The sequence below is a fragment of the Schistocerca nitens genome, chromosome 3 (assembly GCF_023898315.1).
Source record: "Schistocerca nitens isolate TAMUIC-IGC-003100 chromosome 3, iqSchNite1.1, whole genome shotgun sequence".
In the NCBI taxonomy this organism is placed as follows: domain Eukaryota; kingdom Metazoa; phylum Arthropoda; class Insecta; order Orthoptera; family Acrididae; genus Schistocerca; species Schistocerca nitens.
The window spans coordinates 975,620,375-975,640,314 of record NC_064616.1 but is presented as its reverse complement, the minus strand read 5'-3'; the positions used below and the strand labels follow the sequence as shown (position 1 = coordinate 975,640,314).

Sequence of the window (19,940 nt, the reverse complement as noted above, 5' to 3'; positions counted from 1 at the left end):
GACGTGTCGTCTTCAGCGATGAGAGTCGCTTCTGCCTTGGTGCCAATGATGGTCGTATGCGTGTTTGGCGCCGTGCAGGTGAGCGCCACAATCAGGACTGCATACGACCGAGGCACACAGGGCCAACACCCGGCATCATGGTGTGGGGAGCGATCTCCTACACTGGCCGTACACCACTGGTGATCGTCGAGGGGACACTGAATAGTGCACGGTACATCCAAACCGTCATCGAACTCATCGTTCTACCATTCCTAGACCGGCAAGGGAACTTGCTGTTCCAACAGGACAATGCACGTCCGCATGTATCCCGTGCCACCCAACGTGCTCTAGAAGGTGTAAGTCAACTACCCTGGCCAGCAAGATCTCCGGATCTGTCCCCCATTGAGCATGTTTGGGACTGGATGAAGCGTCGTCTCACGCGGTCTGCACGTCCAGCACGAACGCTGGTCCAACTGAGGCGCCAGGTGGAAATGGCATGGCAAGCCGTTCCACAGGACTACATCCAGCATCTCTACGATCGTCTCCATGGGAGAATAGCAGCCTGCATTGCTGCGAAAGGTGGATATACACTGTACTAGTGCCGACATTGTGCATGCTCTGTTGCCTGTGTCTATGTGCCTGTGGTTCTGTCAGTGTGATCATGTGATGCATCTGACCCCAGGAATGTGGCAATAAAGTTTCCCCTTCCTGGGACAATGAATTCACGGTGTTCTTATTTCAATTTCCAGGAGTGTAGATGCTGTCTATAGCAAAGTTACAGTAGGCTCTGGAAAAAAAGAAAAGCAGCTGTATGAATATCAAGAGCTCAGCTGGCGAGCATGTACCAAGCAAAGGACAGACAGTTGAAAGGTGGACTGCATATATAAAAGTACTGTACAAGAAAATGAATTATAGAAAGGGAAGAGGTGGTGGATGAAGATGAGTGGGGAAATATAATTTTGTGAGAAGAATTTGACAGACTCAAGTTGAACCAAGGCCCCTAGAGTAGACGACACTCCCTCAAAAATATTGAGAGCCTTGGGAGAGCCTGCCATGACAAAACTACTCTGCCTGGGTGCAAGATATACAAGAGGGGCAAAATACCCTCAACATTCAAGAAAAAGGTAATAATTCCAATTCCAAAGAAGGTTTGTGCTGACAGGAGCAAATATTACAGAACAATCAGTTTCATGTGTCATGGCTGTAAAATACTGACATGAAATTTTTCAGAATAATGAAAAAGCTTGTTGAAGCTGACCTGGAGAAGTAAGGGCCAAAGGAAACAAAAGATAAATTTCGCATTTTCATTGTGTGCAAATCATTCCTGTTATTGCAAATTATCTGTTTTGATTGTTTTTAACAAATGAAATTCAACAAATTACTTCCCATTAGGAAGAAAAGAAGACAAATAGTTTGCCTTCCAAATTACTGATGAGTTTATTTTATAAAAACAGTTAACATTGTTTTCTAAACTACACACAGTTCATTTAGTGGTAATATAGTCCCTGGGCACTGTGAATATTTACAAAATGTCAGTTTTAATCCAGGTTAGCTGGGCATGTATTTCAAAGGTTGCAACACAGCTTATAAAAACCATGTTTGTAAAGATAAGTAAGTCTTAGTAATACCTTTCATATGCTACTACTGTTATATTTTTAAGTGACTCACTCCATTGTGGGCCTAAAAAGGGTACAGTGGTGAGTACGATGACAGAAAATAACTTCACTCAAAAATTTAAATCTTATCTTCAAACATGGATGCTTTTTACAACATAAAATACTCACTGCACACAATACTGAACAACACCCAAGTATTAATCATGAACAAATGACCAATACAAAGAGCCAACTGAAGGAACACAAGTTGTTATTTATTGTTCTGTCAAAATCAAAATCAGTAAGGACAGAGCATAAGCTAAGGCAACAGAAGGAAGACTATCTGTTATTTAGTGGTCTACCAAAATCAAGATCAGTGAGTTACCTTGGAATGTGCTGCAACTGATGAAACACAGAAGGCCTGGCCCCATAAAATTACCACCATAAAAATATGAGTTTTAAACTAGCTTTAAAGAATTAATTACATCCAGCAGTAGTTGAAAAATTAAAAAGTAATAAACAAGCCATCATATTTTGTCATATTAAGTCTTGTAAACTTTGGTTTACATCAAAAGTTTTTACTGTGGCTTTGGTGACCCACCTGAATGAAATATTCCTCTACAGGCTCATTCCCATCATTAACTGTCCAGTTCAAAAAGATTCGACGTGCTCCTACCGCTTTAACAAAGTCAATGTTCACCTGTGGCTTCTCTGGAACCAAGTACTCATTTAAGTATTTATCATCATCATCATCATAACATAATAAATACACTTTTGTATCCTCCTCTTAACTTACCAAGTACAAACAAAGTAACATTGCCACTGACATCACCCTGGGGACCCAATGCCATACACTTGTATGTACCATTGTCTTTTCTTGTCACTGATTCAAACTCTAGTAATGTTTCTGTGCATGTATAGTTAATAGAGTTTACAGAAAACTGTTCCCTGTAACAAATAACAGCAAAACAGAAATAATATCACAGGAAATATTGACAAAGGCAATAAATATTGTTATTGCCCACTATTACACTTGTATAAAAACTATGACAATAATATGTGAAGAATCTGTGCAAATGTTTGTAAATTAGTGTCCATAGGGGTATAAATGCATAATATCACTGGATACTAACATGGCCACAATTTTTTGCATCACTAACAACCTCATTTTCCACATCACATTATAATAAAGAATCAATTTTCAAACCTAAAGTTGAAGCACGGGTTACTTCCACAAAATCAAAACCGAAATGAAAGTCAAGTGGGGCACATCATGTTTGCAAAGTATCACACATTAATGCACACACATTTTTGTATTCACTAACCCTGTTGTAATTTCATATCTACAGAAATAAAGAAAGTAACACACATTTGGCACTTACACAAGGTAAAGAAACGTGCTGTCAGGAATACCTTGTAGTTATTAATTAAACATTCTCTTCAACAACTGGCCATTTTGCATTTACAATGTATTATGCCAAAGCATGTGAGACAACCTTTTCCTAAACTTTTTATATGGTTTTTTGACTAATTATTTTCAAGGTAAGGTATTTTTCTACTATATCCGCCAAAACTCATAAATAAAAATTTTTATTTCTTCCGTAAGCAGATAAATTTTCTTTGCTTTAAATTGTGTGTGTGTGTGTGTGTGTGTGTGTGTGTGTGTGTGTGTGCGAGCGCGTGCGAGCGCGTGCGCGCGCGTGGCGGGGAGGGGGAGGGGGGAGGGGAGAGAGGAGCAAGTGTGTGTGATAATCTAATACCAAAGTATGGATGGTTAAAAATTGAAAATGGTAAACAAGATTTCAAAGCAAAATATACATACATACAATTTTTCAGAAGAAAGAGTAGTGACAAATATTGAATAGGACAGCATTATTCATGGAATGGACGAATCTTTGTTTTCTTTTTCTTTATTTCTTTCTTTCTTTAATTAAAATATCATTCATCATTGCATTTGTCAGTGTTGCACTAGTGCACAAATTTCTTCTGAATAATACCATTATCACAAGAGCGAACGGAAAATATTGTACTTATTAAAACTTGAGGGTGTAGTAGCAATAAATTCCGTACATCACAAAATTCAAAGAGTAATGACAAGATTAGATAGCAAAATCTTCAGTGACTACTGAAGATCAGTGGCAAATGTCGTCAGATGCAAAAGATGAAATATCAATGTAGTGTACCAGAAACTGACTAATCAGGACATATGAGGCATTAACCTCAGATCGCCGAATAGAACACCAAACTGCCAGACGCTAGCAGCTTTATGTTAGTTTCAGTTAATCATCTTCTATATATTCATTCTCTCTCTCTCTCTCTCTCTCTCTCTCTGTCTCTCAGGAAATACAATCATGGGACCCATACCAAATAGGACTAACAGTAGATACTGAACATAAGTATTGGGACAACAGGGTTTCTATGCCAAGTATCGTTACCCAAGTTGGCAACGATGACGTCATCCAAGTTGGCAACGATGGCGTCATCCAAGATGGCGGCGATGGTGTCATCCAAGATGGCGGCGATGGCGTCATCCAAGATGGCAGCGATAGCGTCAGTTGTTGTTTTTGGGGAAGACCAGACAGCGAGGTCATCGGTCTCATCGGACTAGGGAAGGAAGGGGAAGGAAGTCGGCCATGCCCTTCGAAAGGAACCATCCCGGCATTTGCCTGGAGCGATTTACGGAAATCACGGAAAACCTAAATCAGGATGGCCGGACACGGGATTGAACCGTCGTCCTCCCGAATGCGAGTCCAGTGTGATGACGTCAGCTGATGATGCAAATACCGTTATCCAAGATGAAGGGAAGTTTGAATTTTGGCTGGAAAGTGCCACCAGAAAAATGGTGGGAAGTTCAAATTCCAAGAGGATAATGCGCCATACCCAATTTATTTCTACTACGCAAAGAAAATCGAGGGAAGATAGCTCACTTGGCCTACCGCCACTAACCTAAGTCACCCGACCACCACTTCTTCCTCCGAACCGCCGCCAAGTTTGAATTTTGGCAGTAAATAAAGGTTAATTTGCGTATCTCTACTAAGCTAAGAAAATGACACAAAAGAAAGCACACTTGTGCTAACCTCAGTCAGCCGACCACCACGTCCTCCTAAGGATTCGTGGGAGAAAAGGACTTGTCTTTATTAGTTAAACAATTTGATGCAGGTGTGTTCGCCACGGAGTCCAGAGCCCAACTGGCTTAGTACACATTGCCACCAGCAGAGGGCGCACTCATGACTTTGGATGATGACGCAAGTAAAGTAATCCAAGATGTCGGCACCCAGTGTGTTCACCACGAGGTCCAGAGCCCAAATGACCTAGTTCATATTGTTGCTGCCAGAGGGCGCTACTGTGACGTCAGCTGATGATGCAAGAACCGTTATTCAAGATGTCGGCACACAATGTGTTCACCACAAGGACTAGTACTCAGTACCACCGGCAGAGGGTGCTGTCGTCCATCCGTGACATAATTGAAGATGGTGGGGGGAAATGGCTCTAGACACAACTCTTAATTTTGCAAGCAGTTTCTCCACCACGAGATCTAGATTGCAACTGACCTAGTGCAAAGCACTGCCACCAGATGGTGCTGTCTCCCTCACGTGACGTAACTCAAGATGGTGGTCTGGAGGGGGAAATTGACGCGAAAATGACTCAGCCTGTTCTGGTTGGTATACAGAGTAAGGAATGACTGCACTCTGTTTATTTTGAAACACTTTATTTAGGGATGCAGTATATTTATCTCACTGACACAAAACACATGCTCTGACATGCTTGGGGCCATCTCACACAGCCCAAAGACCTGTAAACTACTTCTAAATAACGCTCTCCAGACACGCAATTAACTCCTAATTTTCTGACATAATTTCAGTACAGACCTGCAAACTACTCCTAAATGATGCAGCACAGTGATGTGTAGACATGCTCAGTACTCGTAAACTGTCCAAAGAGCATGGCACAGCCTACAGGCCTGCTTGCAAAATAGTGCAATCAACGTGCGCAAGCACCACCAAGCCCAGACACCCTGCCAACTAGAGCGCAAAGTGATGTGGCCATCAGCTGTCAAACCACGCACAGGCCCCCGCCCGGATCCCGCAAGCATGAGACGGCGACACCTTATTCATTCTTGGCACCCGAGAAATTTCTATCTAAATACGTGTTCACCTAGACACTGTGGCTGACGTGAGGGCGTGGGAGCACAGACGCTCCAAGGGGTGTGCACAGCCGCGAGGCACACCCGAAAGGGGGTAGAAAGTCGCCTGCCTCTATTTACATGTATACAGTCATGCTTATACTGACGTCACAGAATTCCAACACGTGCTCACACGAGACACCTCCGAGCAGCAGATGTCTTTACCGCCAATGACAGAATAGCACAGGGCGCATTGCTCCTTGTGCAACATGACACACCCGTTTAAGCATACTTAACTACCCAGCGTGGCTCACCTCGCCGCAAAACGTCTGCATGGTGACTCACCATCTAAAACGTTCACTCGTCCCAGGGCACCTAACGTGATACTCTTTGTGCTCTCAACATACACAAACGTCCTCACGCTATGTAGAGCCTCCTATATCCCAACACACAGATTGTGTGCTAATCGAGCATTATCATTGGCTATTATCAAATTTACCCGCCGAATTACTGATACCGCTGATATCGAAGCACTGTCTGGCGTTTTTTTTTCCCTTCTGCAGACGAGACTTTCAGCAGTTATTTTACACAGATCACCATATGGCACTGACAATTAGATCATACAAACTACCATACATATCCTCAAGTACAGAAACACTCTTAAGATAGGAAAAACAGTCGTCCTCTCTACTCATGCCATAACATAATCTGTAGTAACTTTACAATACAATATATATACATTGTACACAACGTAAGCCACAGTAACTTTACAATCCAACATATACATATTTTACACAAACAGTGCAGTTATCTTTTATATCTGTACAGTACCCGAAAAAATTGTGATATGCCGACACACACACAGGCTATGTGTCACAATGCTTCCCAGTCCTAGGCAAGCACCGTCACCCTTTTCTTTCTTTTTACAGACTTGACATGCAGCACCATACAAAATCATCCCTTTTACATCAGAGCACCCTCAGTGGACCGAAGCTGTTGTCAGAACTCTTCTGCAGATTCATGATTGTTTCCCCTCGGCACAAACGCGTTACTGTTTCTGTTCCAAATGTGCTCGCTTTTCTACAGACACATCCAGACTCAGGGTTTACAAAAACACATGTATTTTTGCGTGGTTCAGCATAATATTATACCATTTTTCACGGAACTTCTTGATATCAAGCACTAGGCGGCCTCCTACCGATCACAAACTCAACATAATTCCCAAGATATAGACAGGAAATTATTTCTCTACAAACTTCAAACTTTAGTGAGGTGCAGCTTGCTATAAGCCACTGACTAACTAGAAACAAATATAGGAAGCTTATATTTCCACTCTCGAATGCCGAAGTAGGTCATGTAAACATTCCAAACCACCCCTATAATTTACAGGCCAGCTAAGGTCTTCCATATGTGTAGAGAAGAGGCAAACGTGTCTTCCACACACCATCCGATCTTCTCTCAACTAAATAAAGGAACACAATGTGCAGAAGAAGTCAACCGAACATTTTAAATGGGAGCGAAAAACAGTCCAGTGCAAACGCACCTCCATACACAATCTTTTCAAATTTCCACTTTATCACGAAAGCCGACCAACACGTACCAAGTATTAGTTCACTATTCGGTCGTCTAGACGAGGGCAGAGTTATCTCAGATACATTCCTACACTCCAACAGGCCGCTGCATTTGGACGGCTCCCACCGTTAACAGGAAACATCAATCATTACCACCACAGGCCATGCATACACGGAATCATTCTGGAAAACCCATCACATATATCTTTTATCATTATACTTACAATTAAATTTTACGATTGTGGCCTCAATTGAACGGGACTCGACAATGAGCGAAGTATCGAAAATACACCCTGCTGAAGGCTGTGGCTCTGGAAATAGAAATATCTATACCTTCCATACTACTTTACCTACTATTCCCTTTGCTATCACAGTATCCAAATCTATACCCTCCTTACGACTGGACATACTCATTTCCGTTCCACAAACACATACTTTATAAACCTGTGCTCAAATGCGAACATATCACGCACCCACCACTACTAAGTAGAATACTTCGTCAATAACTGATTGCCTACAATACGAAATAAGACTGACCAAAAATCAACAACAGGTGGGTATGTCTCACGTTTTTCTTGCAAGTGTAACCACTGTGTCTTAGAAAGAGAGACATAATCAGGCAGATGTTAAAGAAAAAACCCGATCGCAACAACTACTGCATGTTAATGTCACAAGCGAATTGAGGTGCGACATTACCTCTGAATGAGGTCTTTTTTTCCGGACAAATACCGCGACGGTTATCTTGGAATGTGTATTATCAGCCCACGATGCAAACTCATGATAAAATTACTGCATTTTGAAAGTGATTCCGCTAAGGAACGTGGTACGTAAGCGGTATTTGTCACTACCTCACACCACCAAAGCTAGATACTTCTATAGTACTTCTAGCGCATTCTGTCTCTATACAGTATCAGAGGTTCTGCACTATATCCACTGAGTTATAGGTGATGACTGATTGAGAAGGAATACAAACAGTAGTAGTAGTAGTAGTAGATGTCTCGATTGAGGTCGTAAGAAGAAAACTGTACACTGGCTTCTCAGATCTCTAGTGTTAAGCTATCTGCTAGAAAATCAGGTCTTTCCATTCAAGCACATACCTGCATCAGATCACACCCACAAGTGAATCATATTTCTGGCATTCCTGTATCTTGAAACGAGTCACCTTTCACAAACCTAGCTGCTACAGTGAAATTATAACGTGGTTTTAGTCACCACCTAAGCATCTTGCAACTGCTCCCATTTCTACAGCTTTCCGCATGTGATCGTTCCAATTTAAGTCAGAACTGAGCAGAAGTCGGAGAAAGACACACCCACTATCTTCTGCGATCAGTATAGAAACAGAACAACCTGAGTTAATGCAACAGGACAGTGTTTTGACCATTCGGCGGAAATGCGCGCAATGTTGTACGTCCCCAAATTACATACAGGTACTACAGATCCACGTCCATTCAAATCAATCAGCCCAACATGGTATATCATCATTATTCTATAAACACCCCCCCCCCCCCCACCCCCCAAACAGAGAAAAGTTCTGAACTATAAAAGCTCGTCTAATTTAGAAGTCACATAGGCACCGATGCTGGTGCAATGACGCAAAGCTGCGGTGCGGTCCACCGCGGAGAAAGAGATTTCGCAATGTTTCCCCAGAATAGCGAGGTGTGCAGCGCTCCAAGCATTCCTAGCGGTATAACCAGTCCCTCACCGAATTGACACCTCAAACTGCTGCTGCTACTACCGCGTCTGTAGCACGATCCTATTAAATATACAGGCACTGCAGAGGCCACTTTAAAGTTTGATCACCTATACTCTAAGGGAATGATCCTGTCCCACAGACAATACTAAATCACATTAGACGCTTCCTCAGGTCCTGCTTCAAACACTGTTTTTGTAACACCCTTTTGCACAATATGAAACATTTAGTTTTCCTGCCACGACTTCCAGGCTTGTGCGAAGTTCTAAACTGACATTAAGAAGTTCTGATTGATGGCCTTTCACAGGAAACTGCACTTTGCACGGTGTAAATCATATTATTAGGGCGGATAGCATAAAACGCCACACATTGATTGATTTTAAATACAAGACAATTACAACATAAGCAAACTGGAAGAGTTTTGCCATGTTGGCGAAGGTTACCAAACTACAGTCCAAACGTGATTCACCAGCTCTACATTTAGACTCGTCTCTCACACTGACGGAATAGCTGATAGCTCTGCGTTCCCTTTCGACTAATTCCTCATATCCGCACTCATGTATGCGATCAGTGTTTCGGTGTTACCCGCCCCAGAAGTTGTCACCCATAAACAAAACTCATCATGCAGTTCACCGCTGTACCTCCGAGGATGTCTCCCGCAGTCGTGGGAGAGTTTTATACTTCGACCACGGCCTATCAGCCCAGAAGTTTTACGTGAAGACAATATGGGCCATGAAAGCCTACACTGTACGATCAGCTGCTGCTATGCATTTGTTTCCTTGTAGGATGTATCCCCGGGCAATAACGATCATTTTATATAGGTCTGATGTAGGCATGGTACAGTGTCTGAACAGTGTTTGGACGTGAACAGTGGACACTATATGTCCCCGGAAAGCTATATTGTGCTCGTATCACGCAGAGCAAGTGTTTTACGGTTCGATAACATAGTTTTTCGTAGAGAAAGCGGGAAGGAGGACGTATGTCATGCGCTTGAAATATATTTCTCACAAAGGAATATTAACAAGGCTACATTTTATACGTCTGATAGGTCGGAAACGCACGTGATCTACCATTATAGGCCGTTCTAAGTGCAGAATGTTGTAGCCTTAGGAGTGCGAGTGCTTATGTTCTCTCGTGCCAGTACCTTTCAGGTACCAATCCTAGACTCTAGAACAGTACTTTAGAGTTGATAGCTTGGTTGACTTACGTAAAAATACATCGAACTCCATCCGTCTGGAGCTCCATCGCATATAAAAAAATCATTCGTGACTTGTTCTTCTTAACTGTCTGCTATTACATCACAGCACTTTGAAATCTGTTACTATATATCGATAAGGGGTGCTAAGCTCCTCGACACGGACGCATCTTGAGATGGGGGAGGTCTCTGAAAGCTCCATTCATTCACGAGAGGTGGAGTGTAGCAGTCTTCTTCTGGACGGTTGCAGATTAAGGCGCTAACGCTGTTGCGTGGCGGGTTGGTAAATGACAATGTGATGAGGGTCTTTCACTCTCTAATTTTACCCTAAGACAGCGAGAATGCTCTGTGACTCCCATATGCAGAGAGATAGATCGTAAATTAAGCACTATGCTAGAGGTGATAGAAATATGTGGAGCACTGTCTAGTATACTTTGATGATTTACGTGTTCGAGAATTAACACTGAATGGATGTACTGCACAGTCATCTATCCATAATTGCACTGATACCTGAAAAGTGGAGAAAGGGTGGTTTAGCTATAATACTGAAATTGGGGGAATATGCTGTCACATCACTGGCCAGTGTTGAAGTTATTGTAAAACTGTTCGCGCTATCAACTGTGATGCTTATTATTACAGTACATCAATGTTGCCTTTTCCATCTTACCCATGCACTGGTTACCACATAATGACTGACTGACAACGCTTGTTTGAGTTGGGGGATGAGTTTTGTTTATAGGTGACAATTTCTGGGGCGCATAGCAACGAAACACTGATCAAGTACATGAGTGTGATATGAGGAATCAGTCGAAAGGGAACGCAGAGCTATCAGCTTTTCCATCAGTGTGAGAGACGAGTCTAAATGTAGAGCTGGTGAATCACGTTTGGACTGTAGTTTGGTAACCTTCGCCAACATGGCAAAACTCTTCCAGTTTGCTTATGTTGTAATTGTCTTTTATTTAAAATCAATCAATGTGTGGCGTTTTATGCTATCCGCCCTAATAATATGATTTACACCATGCAAAGTGCAGTTTCCTGTGAAAGGCCATCAATCAGAACTTCTTAATGTCAGTTTAGAACTTCGCACAAGCCTGGAAGTCGAGGCAGGAAAACTAAATGTTTCATATTGTGCAAAAGGGTGTTACAAAAACAGTGTTTGAAGCAGGACCTGAGGAAGCGTCTAATGTGATTTAGTATTGTCTGTGGGATAAGATCATTTGCCTAGAGTATAGGTGATCAAACTTTAAAGTGGCCTCTGCAGTGCCTGTATATTTAATAGGATCGTGCCACAGACACGGTAGGAGCAGTAGCAGTTTGAGGTGTCAATTCGGTGAGGGACTGGTTATACCGCTAGGAATGCTTGGAGCGCTGCACACCTCGCTATTCTGGGGAAGCATTGCGAAATCTCTTTCTCCGCGGTGGACCGCACCGCAGCTTTGCGTCATTGCACCAGCATCGGTGCCTATGTGACTTCTAAATTAGACGAGCTTTTATAGTTCAGAACTTTTCTCTGTTTGGGGGGTGGGGGGGGGGGGGTGTTTATAGAATAATGATGATACCATGTTGGGCTGATTGATTTGAATGGACGTGGATCTGTAGTACCTGTATGTAATTTGGGGACGTACAACATTGCGCGCATTTCCGCCGAATGGTCAAAACACTGTCCTGTTGCATTAACTCAGGTTGTTCTGTTTCTATACTGATCGCAGAAGATAGTGGGTGTGTCTTTCTCCGACTTCTGCTCAGTTCTGACTTAAATTGGAACGATCACATGCGGAAAGCTGTAGAAATGGGAGCAGTTGCAAGATGCGTAGGGAGTGACTAAATCCACATTGCAATTTTACTGTAGCAGCTAGGTTCGGGAAAGGTGACTCGTTTCAAGATACGGGAGTTCCATAAATAGGATTCACTTGTGGGTGTGATACGATAAAGGTATGTGCTTGAATGGAGAGACCTGATTCCACATGATTGACATCATTTCTAGCGGATTGCGTAACACTAGAGATCTGAGAAGCTACTGTACATTTGTCTTCTTACAACCTCAATCGGCACATCATCTACTACTACTACTACTACTACTACTACTACTGTTGTTTGTGTTTTCTACTACTACTACTACTACTACTACTACTACTGTTTGTGTTCCTACTTCATCAGTCGTTGCCTGTAACTCAGTGGATATATCGCAGAACCTCTAATAGGGTATCAAGACACAATGCGCTAGAAGTACTGTAGAATTATCTAGCTTGGGTGGTGTGAGGGAGTCGCAAATACCGCTTACATACCACATTCCTTAGTCGAATCACTTTCAAAAGGGGGTAATTTTATCATGAGGTTGCATCGTGGGCTGATAATACACATTCCTATAATCACTGTTGCGGTATTTGTCTGGAAAAAAGGACATCATTCAGAGGTAATTTCATACCTCAATTCGTAAAGTGAGTATAGCTTTTAACATGGATACTTGTGTGCACTTTTTTTTTTGTGGTTTTATGGCGCAAAACTGCTACGGTCATTAGCGCTATGTCTGAGACTTAGGAAAAGGTAAAAAAACGAAACTGGAAACCAGCAGCAATGGGAGCGAAACTCAAAAAGTGGGGAAACTAAAAACAGAAGGAAAGCTTAAAAAACCACTATAGAAGGTGGGTTGTTTGCCCCCAAAAAGAGCTTCAAATGACTGACGTCATCTCACTGGCACTAATAAACTCGAGAACGCGATCGGCTGAGCGCGTGTCATCTGCTAAAATGGAAGATATACCAGGCGACAGCTGTAGACGGGCGCGTAACAGGAGCAAAATAGGGGCACGCAAGTAAAAGGTGTCTCACCGTCCACAGTTGAGAGCAGTGGGGACAGAGTGGGGGAGGATCGCCACTTAAAAGATGTCGATGGCTAATAAGACAGTGCCCTATCTGGAGTCTAGTTAAAATTACCTCCTCCCGACGACGAGTTCAGGAGGAAGAGGTCCAAGCACAGGGAAGAGCTTTCACGTCCCGCAATTTATTATTGGGAAGTGTCAACCAATGTGCGTGCCATAAAAGAGCAACACAACGACATAAAACACTCCGTAGATCGGTGAAGGGAATCATGTGAATAGCAGGCTGAAGAAGAGAGACTGCAGCCTTGGTCGCTATATCGGCCGCCTCATTTCCAGAGATACCAACATGTCCTGGGATCCAGAGGAACGCCACAGAGACGCCCCCCAAGTGGAGCAATTGGAGGCAATCCTGAATCTGGTGGACCAGAGGGTGGACAGGGTAGAGAGCTTGGAGACTGAGGGGAGAGCTGAGCGAATCTGAGCAGATAACATACTGTATCCACTGATGGCGACGGATGTATTGGACAGCCTGGAGAACAGCATCAAGCTCCGCAGTAAAAACCGAACACTGGTTGGGAAGCCGAAATCGATTTGGGGTGTCGCCAACAATATAGGCACTCCCAACACCAAACGATGTTTTTGAGCCATCAGTGTAAATAAATGCCCGATGATAAACACGAGAAGGGGTACACTCCTTGGGAAACTGACAAAGGTCACGGAGCAGGCAGGTCCGGGGCCAAGGCGGTGCTGTACCCCAAGTTGTCAAGAAAGTCTTAGGAAAGTCGAAGGAAAGAGAATGTAGCAGTTGACGGAAGCAGACTCCCGGTGGTAGGAGGGAGGGAGGGCAGCTAGCATACCCTAAATCCAAGGAGGCGTCGAAAAAAACGTCATAGGCTGGATTAGCAGGATTGGAAGGCAGATGGCTAGTATAACGACTCAGAACGACAGCTCGCCGATTGGACAGCGGAGGTTCAGCAGTCTCAGGATAAAGGCTTTCCACAGGGCTGGTGTAAAAAGCTCCACACACTAAACGTAATCCACGGTGGTGGACAGAGTCTAGACGCCAAAGAATAGATGGCCGAGCAGAAGAGTAAACTATGCTTCTATAGTCCAATTTCGAGTACACTAAGGCGCGACAGAGGCGGAGAAGGACCACTCGGTCCGCTCCCCAGGAGGTACCATTCAGGACATGGAAGGTGTTGAGGGATCACAGACAGGTAGCCTAAAGATATGATACATGGGAGGACCAGCACAGCTTTCTGTCAAACATAAGACCCAAGAATTTAGCGACGTCGGCGAACGGAAGGTTGACAGGGCCTAGATGTAAGGAAAGCTGAAGAAACTCCGTTATGATGCCAAAAATTAACACAAACGGTCTTACTGGGAGAAAGGCGGAAGCCGGTTTGGATGCTCCAAGAGTGGAGGCGATCGAGACATCCTTGAAGACGTCGTTCAAGAAGGCTGGTCCGTTGAGAGCTGTAGTAGATCGCAAAATCATCCACAAAGAGGGAGCCCGAGACATCAGGAAGGAGACAATTTATAATTGGATTTATGGCAATGGCAAACAGTACAACACTTAGCACGGAGCCCTGCGGTACCCCGTTTTCTTGGGAGAAAGTACGGGAGAAAGCAGTGTTCACCCGCACTTTAAACGTGCGCTCTGCCATAAATTCATGAAGAAAAAGGGGCAGCCGACCTCGAAAGCCCCAAGAGAACAGTGTGCGGAGGATGCCTGTCCTCCAACAGGTATCGTAAGCTTTCTCCAGATCAAAAAATATTGCTGCTGTTTGGAGTTTACTGAGAAAATTGTTCATGATATAACTGTTGAGAGCAACAAGATGGTCAACTGCAGAACGATGCTTTCGGAAACCGAATTTGGCTTGAGTTAAAAGACTTCAGGACTCCAGCCACCAGGCTCAACAAACTTCACCATACGCTCCAAAACCTTACATACACTACTCGTGAGAGAAATGGGGCGATAGCTAGAGGGGATATGTTTGTCCTTTCCAGGTTTTGGAACAGGTATGACGAGAGCTTCCCGCCATCTCCTGGGAAAAGTACTGTCTGTCCAAATTCGATTATAAAGGCGAAGGAGGTAACACAGACTATGGTATGATAAATGCAGCAACATTTGGATGTGGATAACATCCGGTCCTGGGGCGGAAGAGCGAGAAGAAGAGAGTGTGTGTTGGAGTTCCCGCATGGAGAAAACAGTATTATAGCTTTCGTGACTTTGAGAGGAGAAAGCAAGAGGTTGCACTTCCACTGCACGTTTCTTCAGGAGAAAAGCTGGTGGGTAATTTGAAGAGCTTGAAATCTCAGCAAAGTGTTGACCCAAAGTATCATGCACGACAGTGAGCCCAGAGACCGGGGAGAAACTAGGGGCGCCAGATAACTGTCAAATCCGACTCCAAACTTCCGAAAAGGGAGTGAAGGTGTTAAATGAGCTAATAAGGAGTCCCAGCTTGCCTTCTTGCTATCGCGGATGACGCGACAGCATCGCGCACGGAACTGCTTATAGCGGGTACAGTTGGCCAAAGTAGGATGGTGGCAGAAAACGCGAAGAGCACGTCGCCACTCGTGTATTGAATCACAGCATGCCTCGTTCCACCAAGGAACTGGGGGGCGCCGGGGCAAATCGGAGGTGCGAGGTATTGAACGTTCCGCAGCTGTAAGAATAACTTCTGTAATAAGAGTGACCTCATCATCGACGCTAGGAAAGTGATGGTCATCGAATGTCGATAGAGACGAAAAAAGTGTCCAATCGGCTTGGGCAAACTTCCAGCGTCTCTGGCGCATATATCGCAGTTGTGGCTGCAATCTGAGGACACATGGAAAGTGGACACCCGAGTGTCTATCAGCAAGAGCGAACCATTCGAAGCACCGAGCTAGCGGAACAGTACCGACGGAAAGGTCCAAATGAGAGAAATTTGTCGTGGAGGCAGACAAAAATGTAGGGTCCCCAGTGTTGAGGCAAACAAGATCCGCTTGGTGGAAGATGTCTATCAACAGTGAGCCGCGCAGACAAGGACGCGGAGATCCCCAAAGCGGGTGGTGGGCATTGAAGTCCCCAACCAGCAAACAGGGGGGCGGAAGCTGACCAAGAAGATGAAGGAGATCAGCTCTTGCCATTGGTGTGGACGATGGAATGTATACAGTACAAAGAGATAAGGTGTATCCACAAAGGGAAAGACGGACAGCGACAGCTTGGATGGGACTGTTTAAGGGGATTGGGTGATAATGGAGAGTATCATGAAGAAGAATCATGAGTCCTCAATGTGGTGGAGTGCCTTCAGAGGGGAGATCAAATTGGACTGACTGAAAATGGGGGAAAACAAAGCGATCATGGGGACGCAGCTTTGTTTCCTGAAGACAGAAGATGAACAGCGAGTAGGATCACAAGAGGATCGACAATTCATCCCAATTGGCTCGAATGCTGCGGATATTCCAATGGATAATGGACATAGCGTGGACAGAAAAGGGAAGAATGTGACCAAGGTTGCCCTTAACTCAATGCCTGCTCAGAGCCGGCGACTGACAGCGTGGAACGGCATTCAGCCGAAGGCAGAAAATCCTGATCCATAGGTTGTTCAGGAGCAGCTCCTGCCACCAGCGATTGGCTGGTTGATTGGCTGCCAGCAGTGCACCTTGGTGACACAGAAGATGGCCGAGTGCGATTACCGCCAGGTGGTGCTGTAGATGAGACGCCATGGCGGAGAAGGAGAGGAACTGGGTTTCTTATTAGCCTTCTTGGAAACAGGACATTGAGATGAAGGAGGAACGATGGTTGTGAAGTCGGGGTACGTAAAAAATCTTCACGAGTAGGCTCTTTTTTGGAAGTCTGGGTGTATGATTTTGGGGCTCGGGATTTAGCAGAACCCGATGAAGGGTGAGCCATAGAGTGAGCACGGGAGAGTGGGGAGGTTGAATGGGCGATCTTTGTGCTGGCCGATCTGACGACCGCGGCACTAAAGGTGAGATCACAAGTCTGCGTGGCTGCCTCCTTTGTTGACCGAGGAGAGGCAAGAACAGTGCTGTATTTACCTGCGGGAGGCACAGTGGGCTTTCGACTGGCGAATAACTTTCGAGCAGCAAAGGTCGACACCTCTTCCTTCGCTCTGATTTCCTGAATGAGCCATTCGTCTTTAAAAATGGGGCAATCTCTAGAGGAAGCAGCGTGGTCACCCATACAGTTGATGCAACAAGGGGATGGAGGTGGACAAGCACCCTCACAGGCATCCTTGCCACATCTAACACATTTGGCCGGATTGGAACATGACTGGCTGGTATGAACCGCTGACACCGATAGCAACGTGTAGGGTTTGGGATGTAAGGGCGAACGGAAATTATCTCACAGCCCGCTTTTATGTTCGATGGAAGTTGAACTCTGTCAAATGTCAAGAAGACAGTACTGGTTGGAACGATGTTCTTGTCAACCCTTTTCATGACTATGAACAGCTGTTACCCCCTGGTCAGACAGGTAGTGTTGAACTTCCTCGTCGGACAATCCGTCGAGGGAGCGTGTATAAACGACCCCACATGATGAATTTAAAGTGTGGTGCGCCTCCACCCGGACAGGGAAGGTGTGTAGCAGTGAAGTACACAGCAATTTTTGTGCCTGCAGGGCACTGACTGTTTCTAACAACAAGGTGCCATTTCGTAATCGCGAACAAGACTTTACAGGACCAGCAACTGTGTCGACACCTTTCTGAATAATGAAAGGGTTGACTGTGGAGAAGTCTTGACCTTCGTCCGACCGAGGAACTATGGCAACGATGGAAGAATTGTCTGTGGCTGAGACTCATTTAACTTTTGCTTGTGAGCGGACATAGTAGATGATGAGGAAACCATTGCGGAAGTATCCCCCATGATTACCGGCATCTCCGATGGCGCACTCCTTCCTCGTGAGGGCCCTCTCTGAGGGCACTCCCGCCTTAGGTGATTGTCCACACCTCATGTCACAACTCCCAAGAAACGGACTGAGGGACCAATCGGCACTTTCGGAAGGTATCAGCTCGGGTAATCAAGTCTACCTGGGATGGGGAATTAAGCGTTATCCCATCACCAGCTACGCGTGGGAATGCGTGGGTTGGCCTTCAGACACGCACAGGAAGGAAAAAAGAGGAAGGGAGGAACAAAGAAAAGGAAAGGAAAGAAGAGAGGTCTGAAACGCCGCAGCGGAGAAAATGGTAAAGAGAAGAGGTAAGGAAAAGAGGAGGACAAAGAAAGGACAAAGACTTGCCAGCAGAGAAAGTGAAGAAGAGAGACTGTGTTACAGTTTCAAGTGTCCGTCTCCGGATGTAGGCACTAAACATACTCCCAGAGGGGGAGAAAGGGAAGGGAAGAGGCGGAGGTGAGGGGGGAGGAGGTGAGGTTGGGGGGCAGGGGGGGGGGGGAGATGGGGTATGGGGAAGGATGTGGGAAAGGATGGTATGCAGCCCGGAAAGGAAGGAGGGCCACGCACGTATAAACAAAAGAGTTATGGACCCCCTGGGGGGTTGTGTGCACTTGTAGAATCAAGATCAAATAGTTCAAATGGCTCTGAGCACTATGGGACTTAACATCTGATGTCATCAGAACTACTTAAACCTAACTAACCTAAGGATATCACACACATCCATGCCCGAGGCAGGATAGAATCAAGATCGCTTGTAACAGTAACATGCAGTAGTTGTTTCGATCGGGTTTTTTTCTTTAACATCTGCCCAATCAAGTCCCTCTTCCCAAGACACAGTGGTGTATATATTGCATTGTAAAGTTAGTATGGTTTATGTTATGGCATGAGTAGAAAGGATGACCGTGTGTCCTATCGTAAGAGTGTTTCTGTACTTGAGGATATGTACGGTAGTTTGTATAATTTAATTGTCAGTACACTACAGCGATCTGTGTAAAATAACCGCTGAAAGTCTCGTCTTCAGAAGGAAAAAGAAAAGGCAGACAGTGCTTCGATATAGGTGGTATCAGTAATTTGATGCATAAATTCGATAAGAACCAATGATAATGCTCGATTCATTCACATCCTTTGTGCTGGGATATAGGAGCCTCTACATAGCATTGAGGATGTTTGCATGTTGAGAGCAGGAAGGGTATCACGTTAGGTGTGCTGGGGCGAGTGAATTGGATGTTATTTTCGTAAACAGGTTCTATTAGGGCAAGAATTTCCGTGCATAGAACTGAGACATCAAGAAAGCGAGTGCTAACTGGGACAGTAAACAATTCCCGAGAGGCCGACTTTCTCTCTCTCTCTCTCTCTCTCTCTCTCTCTCTCTCTCTCCAAAGCCGTGTGACATAAAAATAACAATGAGAATGTTTTAGATGGCGAGACATCATGCAGATGTTTCGCAGCAAGGTGAGAGCCACGCTGGGTAGTTAAGTACGCTTAAAGGGGTGTGTCATGTCGCACTAGGAGCAATGCGCCCTGTGCTATTCTGTCTATTCTGTCGTCGGCGGTAAAGACATTTGCTGCTCGGAGGTGTCTCGTGTGAGCACGTGTTGGAGTACTGTGATGTCAGTATAAGCATGACTGTATACATGTAAATAGAGGCAGGCGACTTTCAACCCCCTTTTGGTGGCGGCTTGTAGCTGTGCGCACCCCTTGGAGCGTCTCCGCTCCTGCGCTTTCACATCACCCATGGTGTCTAGGCGAATACGTATTTAGATAGGAATTTCTCAGGTGCCAAGAATGAATAAGACGTCGCCATCTCATGCTTGCGGGACCCGGGTGGGGGCCAGTGTGCTGTTTGACAGCTGAAGGCCCCATCACTTTGCGCTCTAGTTGGCAGGGTGTGGGGGCGTGGTGGTGCTTGTGCATGTTGATTGCACTATTTTGCAAGAAGGCCTGTAGGCTGTGCCATGCGCTATTTGGACAGTTTACGAGTACTAAGCGTGTCTACACATCACTGTGCTGCATTATTTAGGAGCAGTTTGCAGGTCTGTGCTGAAATTATTTCGGAAAATTAGGAGTTGATTGT

At 44.8% G+C, this 19,940-nt stretch overlaps 1 protein-coding gene across 1 annotated transcript in view; it reads right to left on the bottom strand.

Moving 5' to 3' along the window:
* The window catches only part of LOC126249038 (tyrosine-protein phosphatase 69D), a 388,523-nt gene that overhangs the window by 309,974 nt on the left and 58,609 nt on the right, over positions 1-19,940 (bottom strand). Inside the window, exons 5-6 of the mRNA XM_049950657.1 lie at positions 2,371-2,522; positions 2,176-2,285 (exon numbers count right to left, since the gene is read on the bottom strand). Coding sequence (XP_049806614.1) covers positions 2,176-2,285; positions 2,371-2,522 — 262 coding nt within the window. The remainder of the gene's footprint in view (positions 1-2,175; positions 2,286-2,370; positions 2,523-19,940) is intronic.